The sequence below is a fragment of the Pseudophryne corroboree genome, chromosome 6, assembly GCF_028390025.1.
Source record: "Pseudophryne corroboree isolate aPseCor3 chromosome 6, aPseCor3.hap2, whole genome shotgun sequence".
Taxonomy (NCBI): domain Eukaryota; kingdom Metazoa; phylum Chordata; class Amphibia; order Anura; family Myobatrachidae; genus Pseudophryne; species Pseudophryne corroboree.
The window spans coordinates 586707076-586725327 of record NC_086449.1 but is presented as its reverse complement, the minus strand read 5'-3'; the positions used below and the strand labels follow the sequence as shown (position 1 = coordinate 586725327).

General features: G+C 47.7%; 1 protein-coding gene across 5 annotated transcripts in view; it reads right to left on the bottom strand.

Annotated features, from left to right (window-relative positions):
• The window catches only part of NSD1 (nuclear receptor binding SET domain protein 1), a 212124-nt gene that overhangs the window by 97349 nt on the left and 96523 nt on the right, over window positions 1-18252 (bottom strand). For 4 of the 5 annotated variants that reach the window (XM_063927954.1, XM_063927952.1, XM_063927956.1 and 1 more), the window contains exons 5-7: window positions 10018-12226; window positions 7483-7607; window positions 6589-6841 (exon numbers count right to left, since the gene is read on the bottom strand). In XM_063927954.1, coding sequence (XP_063784024.1) covers window positions 6589-6841; window positions 7483-7607; window positions 10018-12226 — 2587 coding nt within the window. The remainder of the gene's footprint in view (window positions 1-6588; window positions 6842-7482; window positions 7608-10017; window positions 12227-18252) is intronic. The other variant, XM_063927955.1, reaches the window with a different exon arrangement.

The window sequence follows — 18252 nt, the reverse complement described above, 5'->3', positions numbered from 1 at the left end:
CCATGCCGTCCAACGTAGCCGCGGTAAGTCTTGGAACAGACAGGATCCCTGCTGCAGCAGGTCTTGTCCGAGCGGCAGAGGCCAAGGGTCCTCTGCAAGCATCTCTTAAAGTTCCGGGTATCCAGCTCTTCGTGGCCAATCCGGAACCACGAGTATAGTTTCCACTCCTCGCTTTCATATGATTCTCAGTACCTTGGGAATGAGAGGCAGAGGAGGAAACACATAAACCGACTGGTACACCTACGGTGTCACTAGAGCGTCCCCCGCGATCGCCTGAGGGTCCCTTGACCTGGCGCAATATCTTTTCAACTTTTTCTTGAGGCGGGACGCCATCATGTCCACCCGTGGTCATACCCAACGGTTTTTCCGCATTTGGAAAACTTCTGGATGAAGTCCCCATTCTCCCGGGTGTAGGTCGCCCATCGGAGAATCCTTGTGGCTTCTGCCATCGCCATCCTGCTTCTTGTGCCGCCCTGTTTGTTTACATGGGCGACCGCCGTGATGTTGTCTGATTGGATCAGTACCGGCTGGTTCTGAAGCAGGGGCCTTGCTTGTAGATGGGACCCGGACCATTTGTCCCACAGGCCCCACTGGAACGTCCTTGCGTGGAACCTTCCGAATGGAATTATGCTTCGTACGAAGCTACCATTTTTCCCAGGACTCGTGTGCATTGATGTGCCGACACTTGTCCTGGTTTCAGGATGTCTCTGACTAGAGATGACCACTCCTCGGCTTTTTCCACTGGAAGAAACACTCTTTTCTGGTCTGTGTCCAGAATTATTCCCAGGAACAGAAGACATGTCGTCGGGACCAGCTGTGACTTTGGAAAATTGAGAATCCAGCCGTGCTGTTGTAGCACTTCCCGAGAGAGTGCTACCCCTATTACCAACTGTTCTTTGGACCTCGCCTTTATCAGGAGATCGTCCAAATACGGGATAATAAAAACTTCCTTCTTGCGAAGGAGTATCATTTCGATCATTACCTTGGTAAAGACCTTCGGAGCCGTGGGCAACTCCAACGGCAGCATCTGGAACTGATAGTGACAGTCCTGTACCACACATCTGAGGTACTCCTGGTGAGGAGGGTAAATGGGGACATGCAGGTACGCATCCTTGATGTCCAGGGAGACCCTGTAATCCCCCTCGTCCAGGCTCGTAATAACCGCCCTGAGCGATTCCATCTTGAACATGAATCTTCTGATATAAAAAATTCAAGCATTTTAATTTTAAGATGGGTCTCACCGAACCGTTCTGTTTTGGTACCACGACCATTGTGGTATAGTAACCCCTTCCTTGCTGAAGGAGGGGCACCTTGACAATCACTTGTTGTGATTATAGTGTTGAATAGTCACCAACACCGCCTCCCTGGCAGAGGGAGGTGCCGGTAAGGCAGATTTTATGAAACGGCGGGGGGGCGAACATCTCGAACTCCAGCCTGTACCCCTGAGAAACTACCTGAAGGACCCAGGGATCCATGTGAGAGAGCCCACTGGGCGCTGAAATTTCTGAGACGGGCCCCCACCGTACCCGGGTCCGCCTAAGCAGCCCCAGCGTCATGCTGTGGGCTTACCGGACGCAGGGGAGGACTTCTGCTCTTGGGAACTAGCTGTTGCTTTTTTCCTCTACCTTTGCCTCTCGGCAGAAAGGATGAGCCTCTAGCCCTCTTGCTTTTCTGGGGCCGAAAGGACTGTACTTGATGATACGGTGCTTTCTATTGTTGTGGGGTAACCTGTGGCAAAAAAGTCGATTTCCCAGCAGTAGCTGTGGAAACGAGGTCTGACAGACCATCCCCAAACAGTTTTACCCCCTTATAGGGCAAACTTCCATGTGCCGATTCGAGTCGGCATCGCCTGACCATTGCCGCGTCCATAACCCCCGTCTGGCGGCAATGGACCTAGCGCTTATTTTTGATGCCAGTCTGCAATTATCCCTCTGTGCATCACGCATGTATAAGACCACGTCTTTTATATGCTCTATTGTCAGCAAAATATTGTTCCTATCCATAGTTATTTTCCGACAGGGAATCTGACCATACAGCGGGAGCACTGCACATCCATGCCGAAGCAACGGCTGGTCGCAATATAATGCCCTAGTGTGTGACTATATCTTATAGGGTAACCTCCTGCTTTCTATCAGCAGGTTCCTTCAGGACGGCCGTATCCGGAGACGGTAGTGCCACCTTTTCTGATAAGCGTGTAAACGCTGTATCTACCCTATGGGGTGTTTCACCGCGTGACCTATCCTCTGGCGGGAAAGGGTACGCTGCCAATAACCGTTTTGAAATTATCAATTTCTTATCGGGAGAAGACCACGCTTCCTCACACATCTCATTTAATTTCTCAGATGCAGGAAAAACTACTAATAGTTTTCTCTCACCAAACACAATACCCTTTTTATGTGGTATCTGGGGTATAATCATAAATGTGTAATACATTTTTAATTGCCTCAGTCATGTAACGGGTGGACCTATTTGGAGGGTACACTAGCCTCATCGTCGTCGACTTTGGAGTCGGCCTCCGTGTCGACATCTGTGTCTGCTATCTGAGGTAGCGGGCGTTTTTAGAGCCCCCCATGACATTTGAGACGCTGGAACAGGCACAAGCTGAGTAGCCGGCTGTTCTGTGTCGTCGACCTTTTATGTAAGGAGTTGACACTTTCACGTAATCCTTCCATAAATTCAACCACACCGGTGTCGACCCCGCAGGGGGTGACAACATATTTACAGGCATTCGCTCCGCCTCCACCTCATTATCCTCCACATACATGTCGACACAGCCGTACCGACACACAACCCACACACAGGGAATGCTCTGATAGAGGACAGGACCCCACAAAGCCCTTTGGGGAGACAGAGGGAGAGTATGCCAGCACACACCAGGGCGCTATATATCACAGGGATAGCACCTATAAAAAAGTGTTTTCCCTTATAGCTGCATATATTGTATACTGCGCCTAATTTTTGCCCCCCCCTCTCTTTTTTAACCCTTTCTGTAGTGTAGTTACTGCAGGGGAGAGCCAGGGAGCTTCCCTCCAACGGAGCTGTGAGGGAAAAATGGCGCCAGTGTGCTGAGGGAGATAGCTCCGCCCCTTTTCCGCTGACTTTTCTCCCGCATTTTTATGGATTCTGGCAGGGGTTAATGTACATCCATATAGCCCTGGGGGTTATATGTGATGTATTTTTGCCAGCCAAGGTGTTAATATTGCTGCTCAGGGCGCCCCCCCCCCAGCGCCCTGCACCCATCAGTGACCGCAGTGTGAGGTGTGCATGAGGAGCAATGGCGCACAGCTGCAGTGCTGTGCGCTACCTTGATGAAGACTGATGTCTTCGGCCGCCGATTTTCCGGACCTCTTCTTGCTTCTGGCTCTGTAAGGGGGCCGGCGGCGCGGCTCTGGGACCGGACTCCGAGGCTGGGCCTGTGTTCGATCCCTCTGGAGCTAATGGTGTCCAGTAGCCTAAGGAGCCCAAGCTGGCTGCAAGCAGGCAGGTTCGCTTCTTCTCCCCTTAGTCCCTTGATGCAGTGAGCCTGTTGCCAGCAGGTCTCACTGAAAATAAAAAACCTAAAACTAACTTTTTTCTAAGAAGCTCAGGAGAGCCTCCTAGATTGCACCCATCTCGGCCGGGCACAAAAATCTAACTTGGAGGAGGGTCATAGGGGGAGGAGCCAGTGCACACCAGGTAGTCCTAAAGCTTTCTTTAGTTGTGCCCAGTCTCCTGCGGAGCCGCTATCCCCCATGGTCCTTACGGAGTTCCCAGCATCCACTAGGACGTCAGAGAAAATCACTTGATGTTGACACAGCTTTTGAAGTGCAGCTAACACTATTTCCCTCTCTGGGGGAGTTGCTGGCAAGGCCGACTTGAAAAATCGGCGAGGAGGCACCTCTTCGAATTCCAGTTTGTAGCCTTGGGACACAATTTACAGCGCCCGAAGATCCACGTCTGACAGAAACCAGACCTGGCTGAAGAGTCGAAGACGTGCCCCCACCGGTGCGGACTCCCTCAGTGGAGCCCCAGCGTCATGCGGTGGATTTAGTGGAAGCCGGGGAGGACATCTGCTCCTGGGAACTAGCCGTCGCAGGTGTTCTTTTACCTCTACCCTTACGTCTGGCGAGGAAGAATGAGCCCCGACCTCTTCTGGACTTATGCGACCGAAAGGACTGCATCTGATATTGTGGAGTTTTCTTTTGTTGTGGGGGCACAAAAGGCAAAAAAGTAGATTTACCCGCGGTAGCTGTGGAAACCAGGTCCGCGAGACCTTCCCCAAATAAAACCCCACCCTTGTAAGGTAAAACCTCCATATGCCTCTTTGAGTCGGCATCACCTGTCCATTGGCGGGTCCACAGGGCTCGCCTAGCAGAAATCGCCATGGCGTTGGCTCTCGAACTTAGAGGCCCAACGTCTCTCTGAGCGTCTCTCATATATAAGACTGCGTCAATAAAATGGTATCCCTATCTAGGGTATCAATGTCAGCTGACAAGGTATCTGTCCAAGCTGCAACTGCGCTACATACCCATGCCAATGCTATTGCCGGCCTGAGTAAAGCACCCGTATGTGTATAAATAGATTTTAAGGTAGTTTCCTGTCTGCAATCAGCAGGATCCTTGAGGGCTGCCGTGTCTGGAGACGGTAGCGCCACCTTCTTGGACAAGCGCGCGAGGATTCCCACCGTACCCTGTCCCGTGCAGGAAAAGGATACGCCATAAGAATCCTCTTGGGAATCTGCAGTTTTTTATCCAGAGTTTCCCAAGCTTTTTCAAATAACTCGTTTAGCTCATGAGATGGGGGAAAGGTTACCTCAGGTTTCTTTTCCTTAAACATGTGCACCCTCTTGTCAGGGACAGAGGGGTCATCTGTGATATGCAAAACATCTTTTATTGCAATAATCATATAATGAATACTTTTGGCCACCCTTGGGTGTAACCTTGCATCATCGTAGTCGATACTGGAGTCAGAATCCGTGTCGGTATCAGTGTCTGCTATTTGGGATAGAGGACGTTTTTGGGACCCTGTGACACAGCTAAAGCCATGGATTGACTCCCTGCTTTTTCCCTGGACTCTGCTTTGTCCATCCTTTTATGTAATAAAGTCACATTTGCATTTAAAACATTCCACATGTCCAACCAATCAGGTGTCGGCGTTGCCGACGGAGACACTACAACCATCTGCTCCACCTCCTCCTTAGATGAGCCTTCCGCTTCAGACATGCCGACACACTCGTACCGACACTCCCCCACACACAGGGATAGATTTATATGGAGACAGTTCCCCAATAAGGCCCTTTGGAGAGACAGAGAGAGAGTATGCCAGCACACACCCAGCGCCAACTCACACTGGAAACAAAATTCCCAGATAAATAGCGCTTTTATATATAATTATCTGTATATAATACACTCACTGCGCCTTACAAATGCCCCCCCCCCCTCTTTTCTGCCCTGTGTCACCGTGTTCAGCAGGGGAGAGTCCGGGGAGCCAGCTTCTCTGCAGTGCTCTGTGGAGAAAATGGCGCTGGTTAGTGCTGTGGGATCAAGCTCCGCCCCCCCAGCGGCGGGCTTCGTCACGCTCAGTTTTGTAATACTGGCGGGGGATTTTAATATATACTGCCTCCGCAGCCTATATATGTACTAGCCAGTCCTAGAGGTGTAATATTGCTGCCCAGGGCACCCCCCCCTGCACCCTGCACCCATCCGTGCCTGCAGTGTGTGTTGTGTGTGGGAGCAATGGCGCTGCGTGTTACCTCAGAGAAGATCTGAAGTCTTCTGACGCCTTTGAAGTCTTCTTTCTTCTTATACTCACCCGGCTTCTTTCTTCCGGCTCTGTGAGGAGGACGGCGGCGCGGCTCTGGGACGAACAGCGAGGGGAGACCTGCGTTCCGACTCCCTCTGGAGCTAATGGTGTCCAGTAGCCTAAGAAGCAGAGCCTATCACTTAAGTAGGTCTGCTTCTCTCTCCTCAGTCCCACGATGCAGGGAGCCTGTTGCCAGCAGGCTCCCTGAAAATAAAAAAACCTAACAAAAATTTTTTTTCAGAGAAACTCAGGAGAGCTACCTGTAATGCACCCAGTCTCCTCTGGGCACAGGAACTAACTGAGGTCTGGAGGAGGGGCATAGAGGGAGGACCCAGTGCACACCCATTCTAAAGTTTCTTTATCGTGCCCATGTCTCCTGCGGAGCCCGTCTATAACCCTTGGTCCTTACGGAGTCCCCAGCATCCTCTAGGACGTAAGAGAAATAAAGTTGATTTCAACACAATTAAAATGAAAAACAAAAACAAAACAATTAACTCCTCTTTCTATTACCTCAATAAAGAGAAGCTTAGTAAGTTAGGGATTTTAGACATACAGTAATATGGATGCATGATTGCATCAATAACACTGGGCACAGTAAATATTTACATACTGTATTACTGCAGCTCTCGGCTACCTGATCAGTGTATGATTTCCACACCTCCCTCTAGTAATAGGTGGATGTGGATCTTTTACAAGTAGGAACACTGAAAACACACTGACATGCCTCCACCATAATACCTGGACACAAGTATTTATGAGCATGGCCAAAGACTGCTAACAGTCACTGTATTAAATGCTGCTTTTTACCTGGTTTTGTCCCAGGAGATCCAGTGTCGAAATCCGGATTTTCGGAGGAATTTGAATGCAGGGGGGCAGTCGTGCTCTCTACATTCTTGGAGATGTCCATGGCAGCTGGCCCTGAGGATTTCTTGTCAACATCGGAGCAAACATCTGCGTCGCTTACAGAGAGTGAAGTCACTGTGAGATCATCCGCAGGTTCACTCCCAGATATAATAGCAGAGGGGCCCAACTTAGCTTTCACTTCGGTGGATACAGGCTGCTGGAATAAGTGTTGAAATGCATCACATACCAGTAGACAACATGTCCCAAAACACATTACTTAGAAAGGTACAGTTACAGGCTTTTCTACAGAAAAATTGACAGAGACTTCATGCTCACATTTAATATTTACTTGATAATGTTGTGAGCATGCTTTATAGGTGGTTTTCCTACCACTCAGTGCCAATGACCGGGCAGCAAAATGTGACTTATATATAACAAGGTGCTAGTGCGGTTTATAAGCCTAGGTAGTATGAATTTAGCTGATTGAGAGAATGAAGCAAGAAAAATTGCCAAGCAAGCACTTCTAGACATGACCAAGCAAATTCAGAGAAAACGGCAAATGTTTTTGTTGTTTTTTTTCAGAAAAATTATGGAATATAAATGAACACATTGTCTTAATTAAAAGTTTACAGGGAAACCTGTACTACAATTAATGGGCTGCTACAGAAAAACAGAACTACTCCCCCCACAAGTATCCCTCTTCCCATGTCTTGAAATAGTCCCAAACTCCAGGAAGCAGGGCCTGTACCATACATGCATGCGTGCCCCCACAATATACTTGAGAAACAAAGAATGAGATTTACAGTCTTGCTGCATAATAAGGATCAAGTGTAAACAAGCCTATATGAACCTGCTTACCTGTGAAGAACCAACAGGTTGCTTACAGTTCCTTTTCTTTGGCATGCTGGATGTTCCATGCTCATCTGCAGAATGATTTACTCTTTTTCTTGATCTCTTGCGGTATTTCTTTCTCCAATTTCCTCCTTATGACAAATATGTATTTTTATGCATCATGTACTAATATAACTGCATGTACTGTATGAAACTAATGTAGTATGCAACTTGCTAGGTTAAAGGGAGCTAAAATGTGGTCCCTACCTCCAACAAAAGGCTGCTCATACTAGTTTTCTTTTACGTCTATTTCACAAATAATGTTATGAGAGCCTGGCAATTATGGCCACAACCAACACACTCCTGAACAACCAGTAATCATCAGCAGTACCCAACAATATGCTGCATGTAGTGTGATAATTACCAGAAAGCAGCCTCCGCCACCAGCGAGGGCCAGCCACCGCAGAGGGCCAGCAACCAGCCACCGCAGAGGGCCAGCCACCGCCACCGCAGAGGGCCAGCAACCAGCCACCGCAGAGGGCCAGCAACCAGCCACCGCAGGGGGCCAGCAACCAGCCACCGCAGAGGGCCAGCAACCAGCCACCGCAGAGGGCCAGCAACCAGCCACCGCCAACGCAGAGGGCCAGCCACTGCCAACGCAGAGGGCCAGCAACCAGCCACCGCCAACGCAGAGGGCCAGCAACCAGCCACCGCCAACGCAGAGGGCCAGCAACCAGCCACCGCCAACGCAGAGGGCCAGCAACCAGCCACCGCCAACACAAAGGGCCAGCAACCAGCCACCGCCAACACAGAGGGCCAGCAACCAGCCACCGCCAACACAGAGGGCCAGCAACCAGCCAACACAGAGGCCCAACAAACAGCCACTGCCAGCAATCAGCAACAAATAAAAGTAATAAGACCATACCCTACACTAATCTCTCAGCAAACGCAATAATAATCATAGGCGGTTTCTGTACTCTCTGAACTCCTCTTAGGACACCTGCATTATGGTTTGACAGGTGTACCACCCTTGACATACTCCCCAACCTGCTATTGTCCCAAGTCGGTAATGCGCCAGCCGGATGAAGAACCAGGTGCTTGGATCCAGAAGCGAGAGCCTGCTCGCTCACTAGATGTACAACTGCCTGACAGTCCCACACAGCAAATCAGTACTGTAATAGGCAGAATAGACAGGTGAGCAGAAAAGTTTAGACAACCACTCAGCGTATAAAGGCAATGTACTTTCATGTATTTGTCCACGTAACCAACAGTTTCTACCCTGACCAAGTTTTCTTTCTCTCCCACTAATCCAGGAAAAACTATGCAGTCAATGAACATGTAATGCTCACCAAGATGTCCATGGAAAAACAGCTCCTTTTGTAATGTGGGAAAACTACACCTCTTAGGTCTAGCAGATTTATTACAAGGACAGTTACAATCAGTATGAGGAAGCCTGTGCTAGAAACAGACATTCCAAAAAAATCCCACACAGAAATAAATACAGGGTGAGTTTGAGGTCATCTGCACCAGGTCACATATTAGAAATGATAAAATGCAGGAATTAATGTAGATAAACAATGACAACAAAATGGTTAATCTGTCACAACAGTGGAACTGCATACTAAAGTAAGCCCTGTCCCTGTTGCTTAAGATCCATCTAAAACCAGTATATATATATATATATATATATATATATATATATATATATATATATATATATATATATATATATATATATATATATAATAATATATATATATATATATATATATATATATATATGTGTATGTGTGTGTGTGTATGTAGGCACAACTTTACAAAGCTGCCATTCCGCCTACCTGCCCTATCTGACCTTAGATTGCGTGCAAGCATGCCAATATCGCTGTTAGGCCCCTTCACCCGCATATGCAAATACAAGAATGTTCAATGCAAACATGCCAGATACATCTGTAAATCCACTTTGTGATTTCTATACGGACATTGATTTTGCCAGTAGAGGTGGAACATAAAATACATCCATGGGTTTTCCCTGCCCTGAGGTAAAAAATGAAGAAAGCATAAATGAACAGAATATTTTGACGCCTCTGTGGTTTTGTTTTTAAGTAGACATAAAAGACACGAAACCAGCTTTCATTGGAGCACAACACTGGTACGCAAAGTGCTTAAAATGAAACAAGAAATAAACACACGGTAATGTAAAGGAGGCCTTAATGTGCACAAACAGTTGTGTCCTAGAAATCCACAACAGACCAGGGATGGTACAAAGTGTATCAATAGATACTATAAAATATGCTTTAGACCAGTGGTTTCCAACCTCGGTCCTCAATTACCCCTAACAGTTCATGTTTTCCAGGTCTCCTCACAGGAATGCAAGTGAAATAATTTGCTCCACCTGTGGGTAATTTTAAAATGTGTCAGGGAATAAGGAATATACCGGTTCAACTGCTAGATGACCTGGAAAACATGAACTGTTGGGGGTACTTGAGGACAGAGGTTGGGAACCACTGCTTCAGACCAAAAAAACAAGAGAGACACGGATTCTCACAAATGGTCAATTCATACCTCGCCGTAGTGGGTCAGACTGTGCTGCAGCATCAGAAAGTTCTGGTACTGCACATGTTGTCTCATGATCCTGTTGCTCAGGCACTTCTGAGGCTCTCTCATTCCTGTCACCCAGATCAGCTGTTGGAAGGGTCCAAGCCTTGGGAGATAAGCTATTTTTGTGGCTCTCTTGACTAGTCTGGATAAACCTTTGCCAACGCTTTTTTGGTGCAACACAATTAGTGTCATCAGACTCATCCCACGCTGGGCACACACTGCTCAGTTCAGAGTCTAGTGCGGTGTCTTCCTTGGGGCCGGTATTCACGTCACTTGTGCGGCTTTGGTAAGGTCGTGTTATACTTCCATCGGGACTATCAATTGCTGACTCTGCAGAGGGTTTACTTGCTAAAGCTTCTACATTATCCTTTGGTAGTGTATCTTTTTGAGAAGACAATTTACTGTGGGAAGAAGACTCCTGCTCTATCCAACAAGATGTCCTTCCAAACAGAGATTTACTCATGCTATCTGAAGATAAATGCTCTCTGGGTGTAGAATTAATAATGTTACTTGTAATTATGTTGTTTTCCACTGTCTTGGATCGCCTCTTCTGCAGAATACAGGGCTTTGTAAATCTTTTAACTGGGAGAGGTGCTTTAGGAGTAACATTTTTTATGGTATCAGTCACACTACCTGTTGAGATAATGGATTGAAGAGCAGGGGTCTGAGTTAATGAAAGACCCTCAGATATGGCACCACCATCAGCCTTAGACTCTGTCTTCACGTCATTAGTTGGTAAAGAAACCACATGTGACTTGTTTTCAGGTAGGACTTCCTGTGAGCCAGATAAGAAAGATGTATTTTGCCCAGTCATAATTTGCTTTTCCTTTGTTTTTGTATCGTGCATATCTTTTAACATCATTAACAGGCTGCTGAATTTATAATCTGGTTCCATGGGTATTCTGCTCTGACCAGGAGCAGTTGGGAAAATTAAAGGTGTGGATGATTTAGAGGAAGTACTATCAGAACAGTCTTCGTTCTCTGACCTGCTAGATAGCTCTTTCAGTCCAGACATGACATGGTTCTCAGTCTCCATCTCTGTGGAATCGCAAGAAGCATCACACGACTCAGAGCACATAGTTTGCCCAAGATCGGTCTTACTGGGAGAATGCGTAGGAGACACAGTAGAGGATTTAGAGTCCATACTGCAATTTTCATGTTTGGTATTATGTGACGAGATTCTCCCTGCCACAACATTTAGAGGTACGTTTAGATCAGCTGTAGAAGCATAAACTTTAGTGTTAGCATTGCCTTCCAAAGTATTTTGAGAAATACCAGAAGAATCTGATTCTGAAGATTCAATTGCGGTATCTGATGAAGGGTCTCTATGGCTTAGAGGACACTCACCAATATGCGCACCTGGACTGTCCGGAGGATACATATTCTTACTGGATGATCTTGTGTAGTTGCTGCAATCCAAGGACTCTTTGGATCTGGCAGGCTTCTCATTAGAATTTACAGGGCTGGGTACTGAGATATTCCTTTCATGCTTCATGTTTTTACCTTTTCCTGTGGCTTCTTCAGTGCTTTCCCTTTGCTTTGGACACGGACTAAGGGACACAGGCTCATTTTTTAGACTGTCTGCTTTAAAAGACACATCTGATTTTATGAAACTTGTTTCCGATTCATCTGTGTCACAGTCACTTTGAGATTTTGTCCCAACTGAACTCTGACCTGGCTCCACAGCCTGATCACTACTCTGACCCTCCTCGGAGGAAATGCTGGACAAGTCATCAAAAACTGCATTGGAACAATCCTTATGCCTGGCATAACCTCTCTCAGTCTCATATGGTGGCACTGTACTCTTTTCATCAGCAGTTTCACTGCCCCAGCTTTCAGGTGATGCTGGTGTTATAGATGCAACAGCTGAGTCTTCACATAAATGTTTGGCCTTGGCAGCATCCTTATTTATAGACTTACGGCTTATGCCTTGCTTTTTCTTCCAAGAGTCTGTTTTAGTGCAAGGCTGTAGTAGGACAGAGCTGTGCAGAGACTGCTTTACACGACCATTCAATACATTGTTCACGATGCCATTGAACGCCTTGCCACAATATCCTACTTGTTCATCTCTGTGTCGTTCAAGTTCCATAAAATCACCATAGTCTGTCTTGGTAAGGCAGTCTTGGGCATGAGCAATGCTGGACTGCCATAGCGATAGGAGTTTTGATGGAATCTATAAATAAGAGACAGACATTCTTGTTAAATGGAAGATTGTAAATTTAGTGTTACATATTTATTATATTTACATATTTTCTTCCAGTGAAAACAGCAAAAGAATTACAGGTTAAACCACATGTAGACATCGCACCTACATGATTAATGCCGGACAGTAGCTATATAGGGTTATACTACTAAATAAGTGCATAGACTACTTTTTCCATTAAAGTTCCCAGAAATGATAAACAGGCTTATGACTCGTGAGTCCACCTACTATACATTAAATCCTCCGCCATTATAAAAATAAGAATTTACTCACCGGTAATTCTATTTCTCGTAGTCCGTAGTGGATGCTGGGTACTCCGTAAGGACCATGGGGAATAGACGGGCTCCGCAGGAGACTGGGCACTCTTAAAGAAAGATTAGGTACTACATCTGGTGTGCACTGGCTCCTCCCTCTATGCCCCTCCTCCAGACCTCAGTTAGGGAAACTGTGCCCGGAAGAGCTGACATTACTAGGAAAGGATTTGGAATCCAGGGTAAGACTCATACCAGCCACACCAATCACACCGTACAACTTGTGATAACTATACCCAGTTAACAGTATGAACAACAACTGAGCCTCATTCAACAGATGGCTCAGAACAATAACCCTATAGTTAAGCAATAACTATATACAAGTATTGCAGAAAGTCCGCACTTGGGACGGGCTCCCAGCATCCACTACGGACTACGAGAAATAGAATTACCGGTGAGTAAATTCTTATTTTCTCTGACGTCCTAGCTGATGCTGGGTACTCCGTAAGGACCATGGGGATTATACCAAAGCTCCCAAACGGGCGGGAGAGTGCGGATGACTCTGCAGCACCGAATGAGCAAACTCAAGGTCCTCCTCAGCCAGGGTATCAAACTTGTAGAATTTTGCAAAAGTGTTTGATCCCAACCAAGTAGCAGCTCGGCAAAGTTGTAAAGCCGAGACCCCTCGGGCAGCCGCCCAAGAAGAGCCCACCTTCCTTGTGGAATGGGCTTTTACTGATTTAGGATGCGGCAGTCCAGCCGCAGAATGTGCAAGTTGAATCGTGCTACAGATCCAGCGAGCAATAGTCTGCTTAGAAGCAGGAGCACCCAGCTTGTTGGGTGCATGCAGGATAAACAGCGAGTCAGTTTTTCTGACTCTAGCCGTCCTGGAAACATAGATTTTCAGGGCCCGGACTACGTCCAGCAACTTGGAATCCTCCAAGTCCCGAGTAGCCGCAGGCACCACAATAGGTTGGTTCAAATGAAACGCTGATACCACCTTTGGGAGAAATTGGGGACGAGTCCTCAATTCTGCCCTGTCCATATGGAAGATCAGATAAGGGCTTTTACATGACAAAGCAGCCAATTCTGACACACGCCTAGCCGAAGCCAAGGCCAAAAGCATGACCACTTTCCACGTGAGATACTTCAACTCCACGGTCTGAAGTGGCTCAAACCAATGTGATTTTAGGAAATCCAACACTACGTTGAGATCCCAGGGTGCCACTGGAAACACAAAAGGGGGCTGAATATGCAGCACTCCCTTAACAAACGTCTGAACTTCAGGCAGTGAAGCCAGTTCTTTTTGAAAGAAAATAGACAGGGCCGAAATCTGGACTTTAATGGATCCCAATTTTAGGCCCATAGTCACTCCTGACTGTAGGAAGTGCAGAAATCGACCCAGCTTAAATTCCTCTGTTGGGGCCTTCATGGCCTCACACCAAGCAACATATTTTCGCCATATGCGGTGATAATGTTTTGCTGTCACATCCTTCCTAGCTTTTATCAGCGTAGGAATGACTTCAACCCGAATGCCCTTTTCCATTAGGATCCGGCGTTCAACCGCCATGCCGTCAAACGCAGCCGCGGTAAGTCTTGGAACAGACAGGGCCCCTGCTGTAGCAGGTCCTGTCGGAGCAGCAGAGGCCAAGGGTCCTCTGAGATCATTTCTTGTAGTTCCGGGTACCAAGTTCTTCTTGGCCAATCCGGAACGATGAGTATAGTTCTTACTCCTCTCTTTCTTATTATCTTCAGTACCTTTGGTATGAGAGGAAGGAGGGAACACATAAACCGACTGGTACACCCACGGTGTCACTAGAGCGTCCACAGCTATCGCCTGAGGGTCCCTTGACCTGGCGCAATATCTTTTTAGCTTTTTGTTGAGGCGGGACGCCATCATGTCCACCTGTGGCCTTTCCCAACGATTTACAATCAGCTGGAAGACTTCTGGATGAAGTCCCCACTCTCCCGGGTGGAGGTCGTGCCTGCTGAGGAAGTCTGCTTCCCAATTGTCCACTCCCGGAATGAACACTGCTGACAGTGCTATCACGTGATTCTCCGCCCATCGGAGAATCCTTGTGGCTTCTGCCATCGCCATCCTGCTTCTTGTGCTGCCCTGTCGGTTTACATGGGCGACCGCCGTGATGTTGTCTGACTGAATCAGCACCGGCTGGTTTTGAAGCAGGGGTTCTGCTTGACTTAGGGCATTGTAAATGGCCCTTAGTTCCAGAATATTTATGTGTAGGGAAGTCTCCTGACTCGACCATTGTCCTTGGAAGTTTCTTCCCTGAGTGACTGCCCCCCAACCTCGGAGGCTTGCATCCGTGGTCATCAGGTCAGAATCCAGCCGTGCTGTTGTAGCACTTCCTGATATAGTGCTACTCCGACCAACAACTGCTCCTTGGAGCTTGCCTTTATCAGGAGATCGTCCAAGTACGGGATAATTATAACTCCCTTCTTTCGAAGGAGTATCATCATTTCGGCCATTACCTTGGTAAATACCCTCGGTGCCGTGGACAGACCAAACGGCAACGACTGGAATTGGTAATGGCAGTCCCGTACCACAAACCGGAGGTACTCCTGGTGAGGTGGGTAAATGGGGACATGTAGGTAAGCATCCTTGATGTCCAGTGACACCATAAAATCCCCCTCTTCCAGGCTTGCAATAACCGCCCTGAGCGATTCCATTTTGAACTTGAACTTCCTTATATAAGTGTTCAAGGATTTCAAATTTAGAATAGGTCTTACCGAACCGTCTGGTTTCGGTACCACAAACATTGTGGAATAGTAACCCCCTCCCTGTTGAAGGAGGGGAACTTTGATTATCACCTGCTGGAGGTACAGCTTGTGAATTGCCGCCAGTACTACCTCCCTTTCCTTGGGAGTAGCTGGCAAGGCTGATTTGAGGTAACGGCGAGGGGAAGACGTCTCGAACTCCAGCTTGTATCCCTGAGATACCACTTGTAGAACCCAGAGATCCACCTGTGAGCGAACCCACTGGTCGCTGAAGTTCCGGAGACGGGCCCCCACCGCACCTGGCTCCACCTGTGGAGCCCCAGCGTCATGCGGTGGACTTAGTGGAAGCAGGGGAGGATTTTTGTTCCTGGGAACTGGCTGCCTGGTGCAGCTTTTTCCCTCTACCCCTGCCACTGGGCAGAAAGGACGCGCCTCTGACCGGCTTGCCTTTCTGGGGCCGAAAGGACTGTACTTGATAATACGGTGCTTTCTTAGGCTGTGAGGGAACCTGAGGTAAAAAAGTCGACTTCCCAGCTGTTGCTGTGGATACGAGGTCCGAGAGACCGTCCCCAAACAATTCCTCACCCTTATAAGGCAAAACTTCCATGTGCCTTTTAGAATCAGCATCACCTGTCCACTGCCGAGTCCATAATACTCTCCTGGCAGCAATGTACATTGCATTAATTCTAGATGCCAGCCGGCAAATGTCCCTTTGTGCATCCCTCATATAGAAGACTACGTCTTTAATATGCTCTATGGTTAGCAAAATAGTATCCCTGTCAAGGGAATCAATGTTATCTGACAGGGAATCAGACCATGCTGCTGCAGCACTACACATCCATGCTGAAGCAATAGCAGGTCTCAGTATAGTACCTGAGTGTGTATACACAGACTTCAGGATAGCCTCCTGCTTTCTATCTGCAGGCTCCTTTAAAGCGGCCGTATCCTGAGACGGCAGTGCCACCTTTTTTGATAAGCGTGTGAGCGCCTTGTCCACCCTAGGGGATGTATTCCAACGCAATCTGTCCGTTGGCAGGAAAGGGTACGCCATTAGTAACCGTTTAGAAATCACTAATTTCTTATCTGGGGAACACCACGCTTCTTCACACAATTCATTTAACTCATCAGATGGGGGAAAAGTCACTGGCTGCTTTTTCTCCCCAAACATAATACCCTTTTTAGTGGTAACCGGGTTAATGTCAGAAATGTGCAACACATTTTTCATTGCCGTAATCATGCATCGGATGGCCCTTGTGGATTGTACATTTGTCTCATCCTCGTCGACACTGGAGTCAGACTCCGTGTCGACATCTGTGTCTGCCATCTGAGGTAGCGGGCGTTTTTGAGCCCCTGATGGCCTCTGAGATGCTTGGGCAGGCACGGGCTGAGATGCCGGCTGTCCCAAAGCCGTTACGTCATCGAACCTTTTATGCAAGGAGTTGACACTGTCGGTTAATACCTTCCACATATCCATCCACTCTGGTGTCGGCCCCGCAGGGGGCGACATCACACTTATCGGCTCCTGCTCCGCCTCCACGTAAGCGTCCTCATCAAACATGTCGACACAGCCGTACCGACACACCGCAGACACACACAGGGAATGCTCTGACTGAGGACAGGACCCCACAAAGTCCTTTGGGGAGACAGAGAGAGAGTATGCCAGCACACACCAGAGCGCTATATAACACAGGGATTTACACTAATACAAAGTGAATTTTCCCCCCAATAGCTGCTTATATAACCTTTTGCGCCTAAATTTATGTGCCACCCCCCTCTCTTTTTTACCCTTTCCGTAGTGTATACTGCAGGGGAGAGCCTGGGGAGCGTCCTTCCAGTGGAGCTGTGAAGAGAAAATGGCGCTGGCTGTGCTGAGGAAGATAGCCCCGCCCCTTCAGCGGCGGGCTTCTCCCGCTTTTTTTAATAATATTTATGGCGGGGGATTAGGCACATATACAGTTTATAACTTTATTATGTGCATTTTGCCAACTAAGGTATACATATTGCAGCCCAGGGCGCCCCCCCCCCCCAGCGCCCTGCACCCACCAGTGACCGGAGCGTGTTGTGTGGTGTGCTGTGGGAGCAATGGCGCACAGCTGCAGTACTGTGCGCTGCCTTATTGAAGACCGGAGTCTTCAGCCGCCGATTTTCTCCTGGAATCTTCAGTCTTCTGGCTCTGCAAGGGGGACGGACGATCGAGGTCGGGCCCTGTGTTCGATCCCTCTGGAGCTAATGGTGTCCAGTAGCCTTAGAAGCACAAGCTAGCTGCAAGCAGGTAGGTTTGCTTCTCTCCCCTCAGTCCCTCGTAGCAGTGAGTCTGTTGCCAGCAGATCTCACTGAAAATAAAAAACCTAACAAATACTTTCTTTTTTAGTGAACTCAGGAGAGCCCACTAAATGCATCCAGCTCTGGCCGGGCACAGATTCTAACGGAGGAGGGGCATAGAGGGAGGAGCCAGTGCACACCAGATGTAGTACCTAATCTTTCTTTAAGAGTGCCCAGTCTCCTGCGGAGCCCGTCTATTCCCCATGGTCCTTACGGAGTACCCAGCATCCACTAGGATGTCAGAGAAAAGACGATTTCACCACTTCAATGTGTAACTTTACTCTCTAAAAGGGAGCTTACCAGCCAATTTGATACATACTCCATGAATTTTTGGACAATATCATCAAGTGTGACGAGAAGAGTGACATTCGATACAGCTGGAATGCTGCAGTTTATAGTTGCAAAAGGGAACTACGATAATTATTTTGACTGCTGGGTGGACATTAGAACAAGCAAGTGTCAGCATAGGACCTGCAGAAGAGAAACTGGAAATAACTGTCAGCTATTATTATAAGAATATATGAATCAGAAAGGAAACAAATAAGCCTAGGAGAGAGTAAAATTATGATTAATTGGACTACTTAATAAAAATGTCTTTAGGGGGCGTGGCAAGGACAGGCAGGGAGTAGTATCCAAGTCTCCTTGCTCTCCAGCTCAAGTATCAGATATAAGTATCCTGTCTTGGTG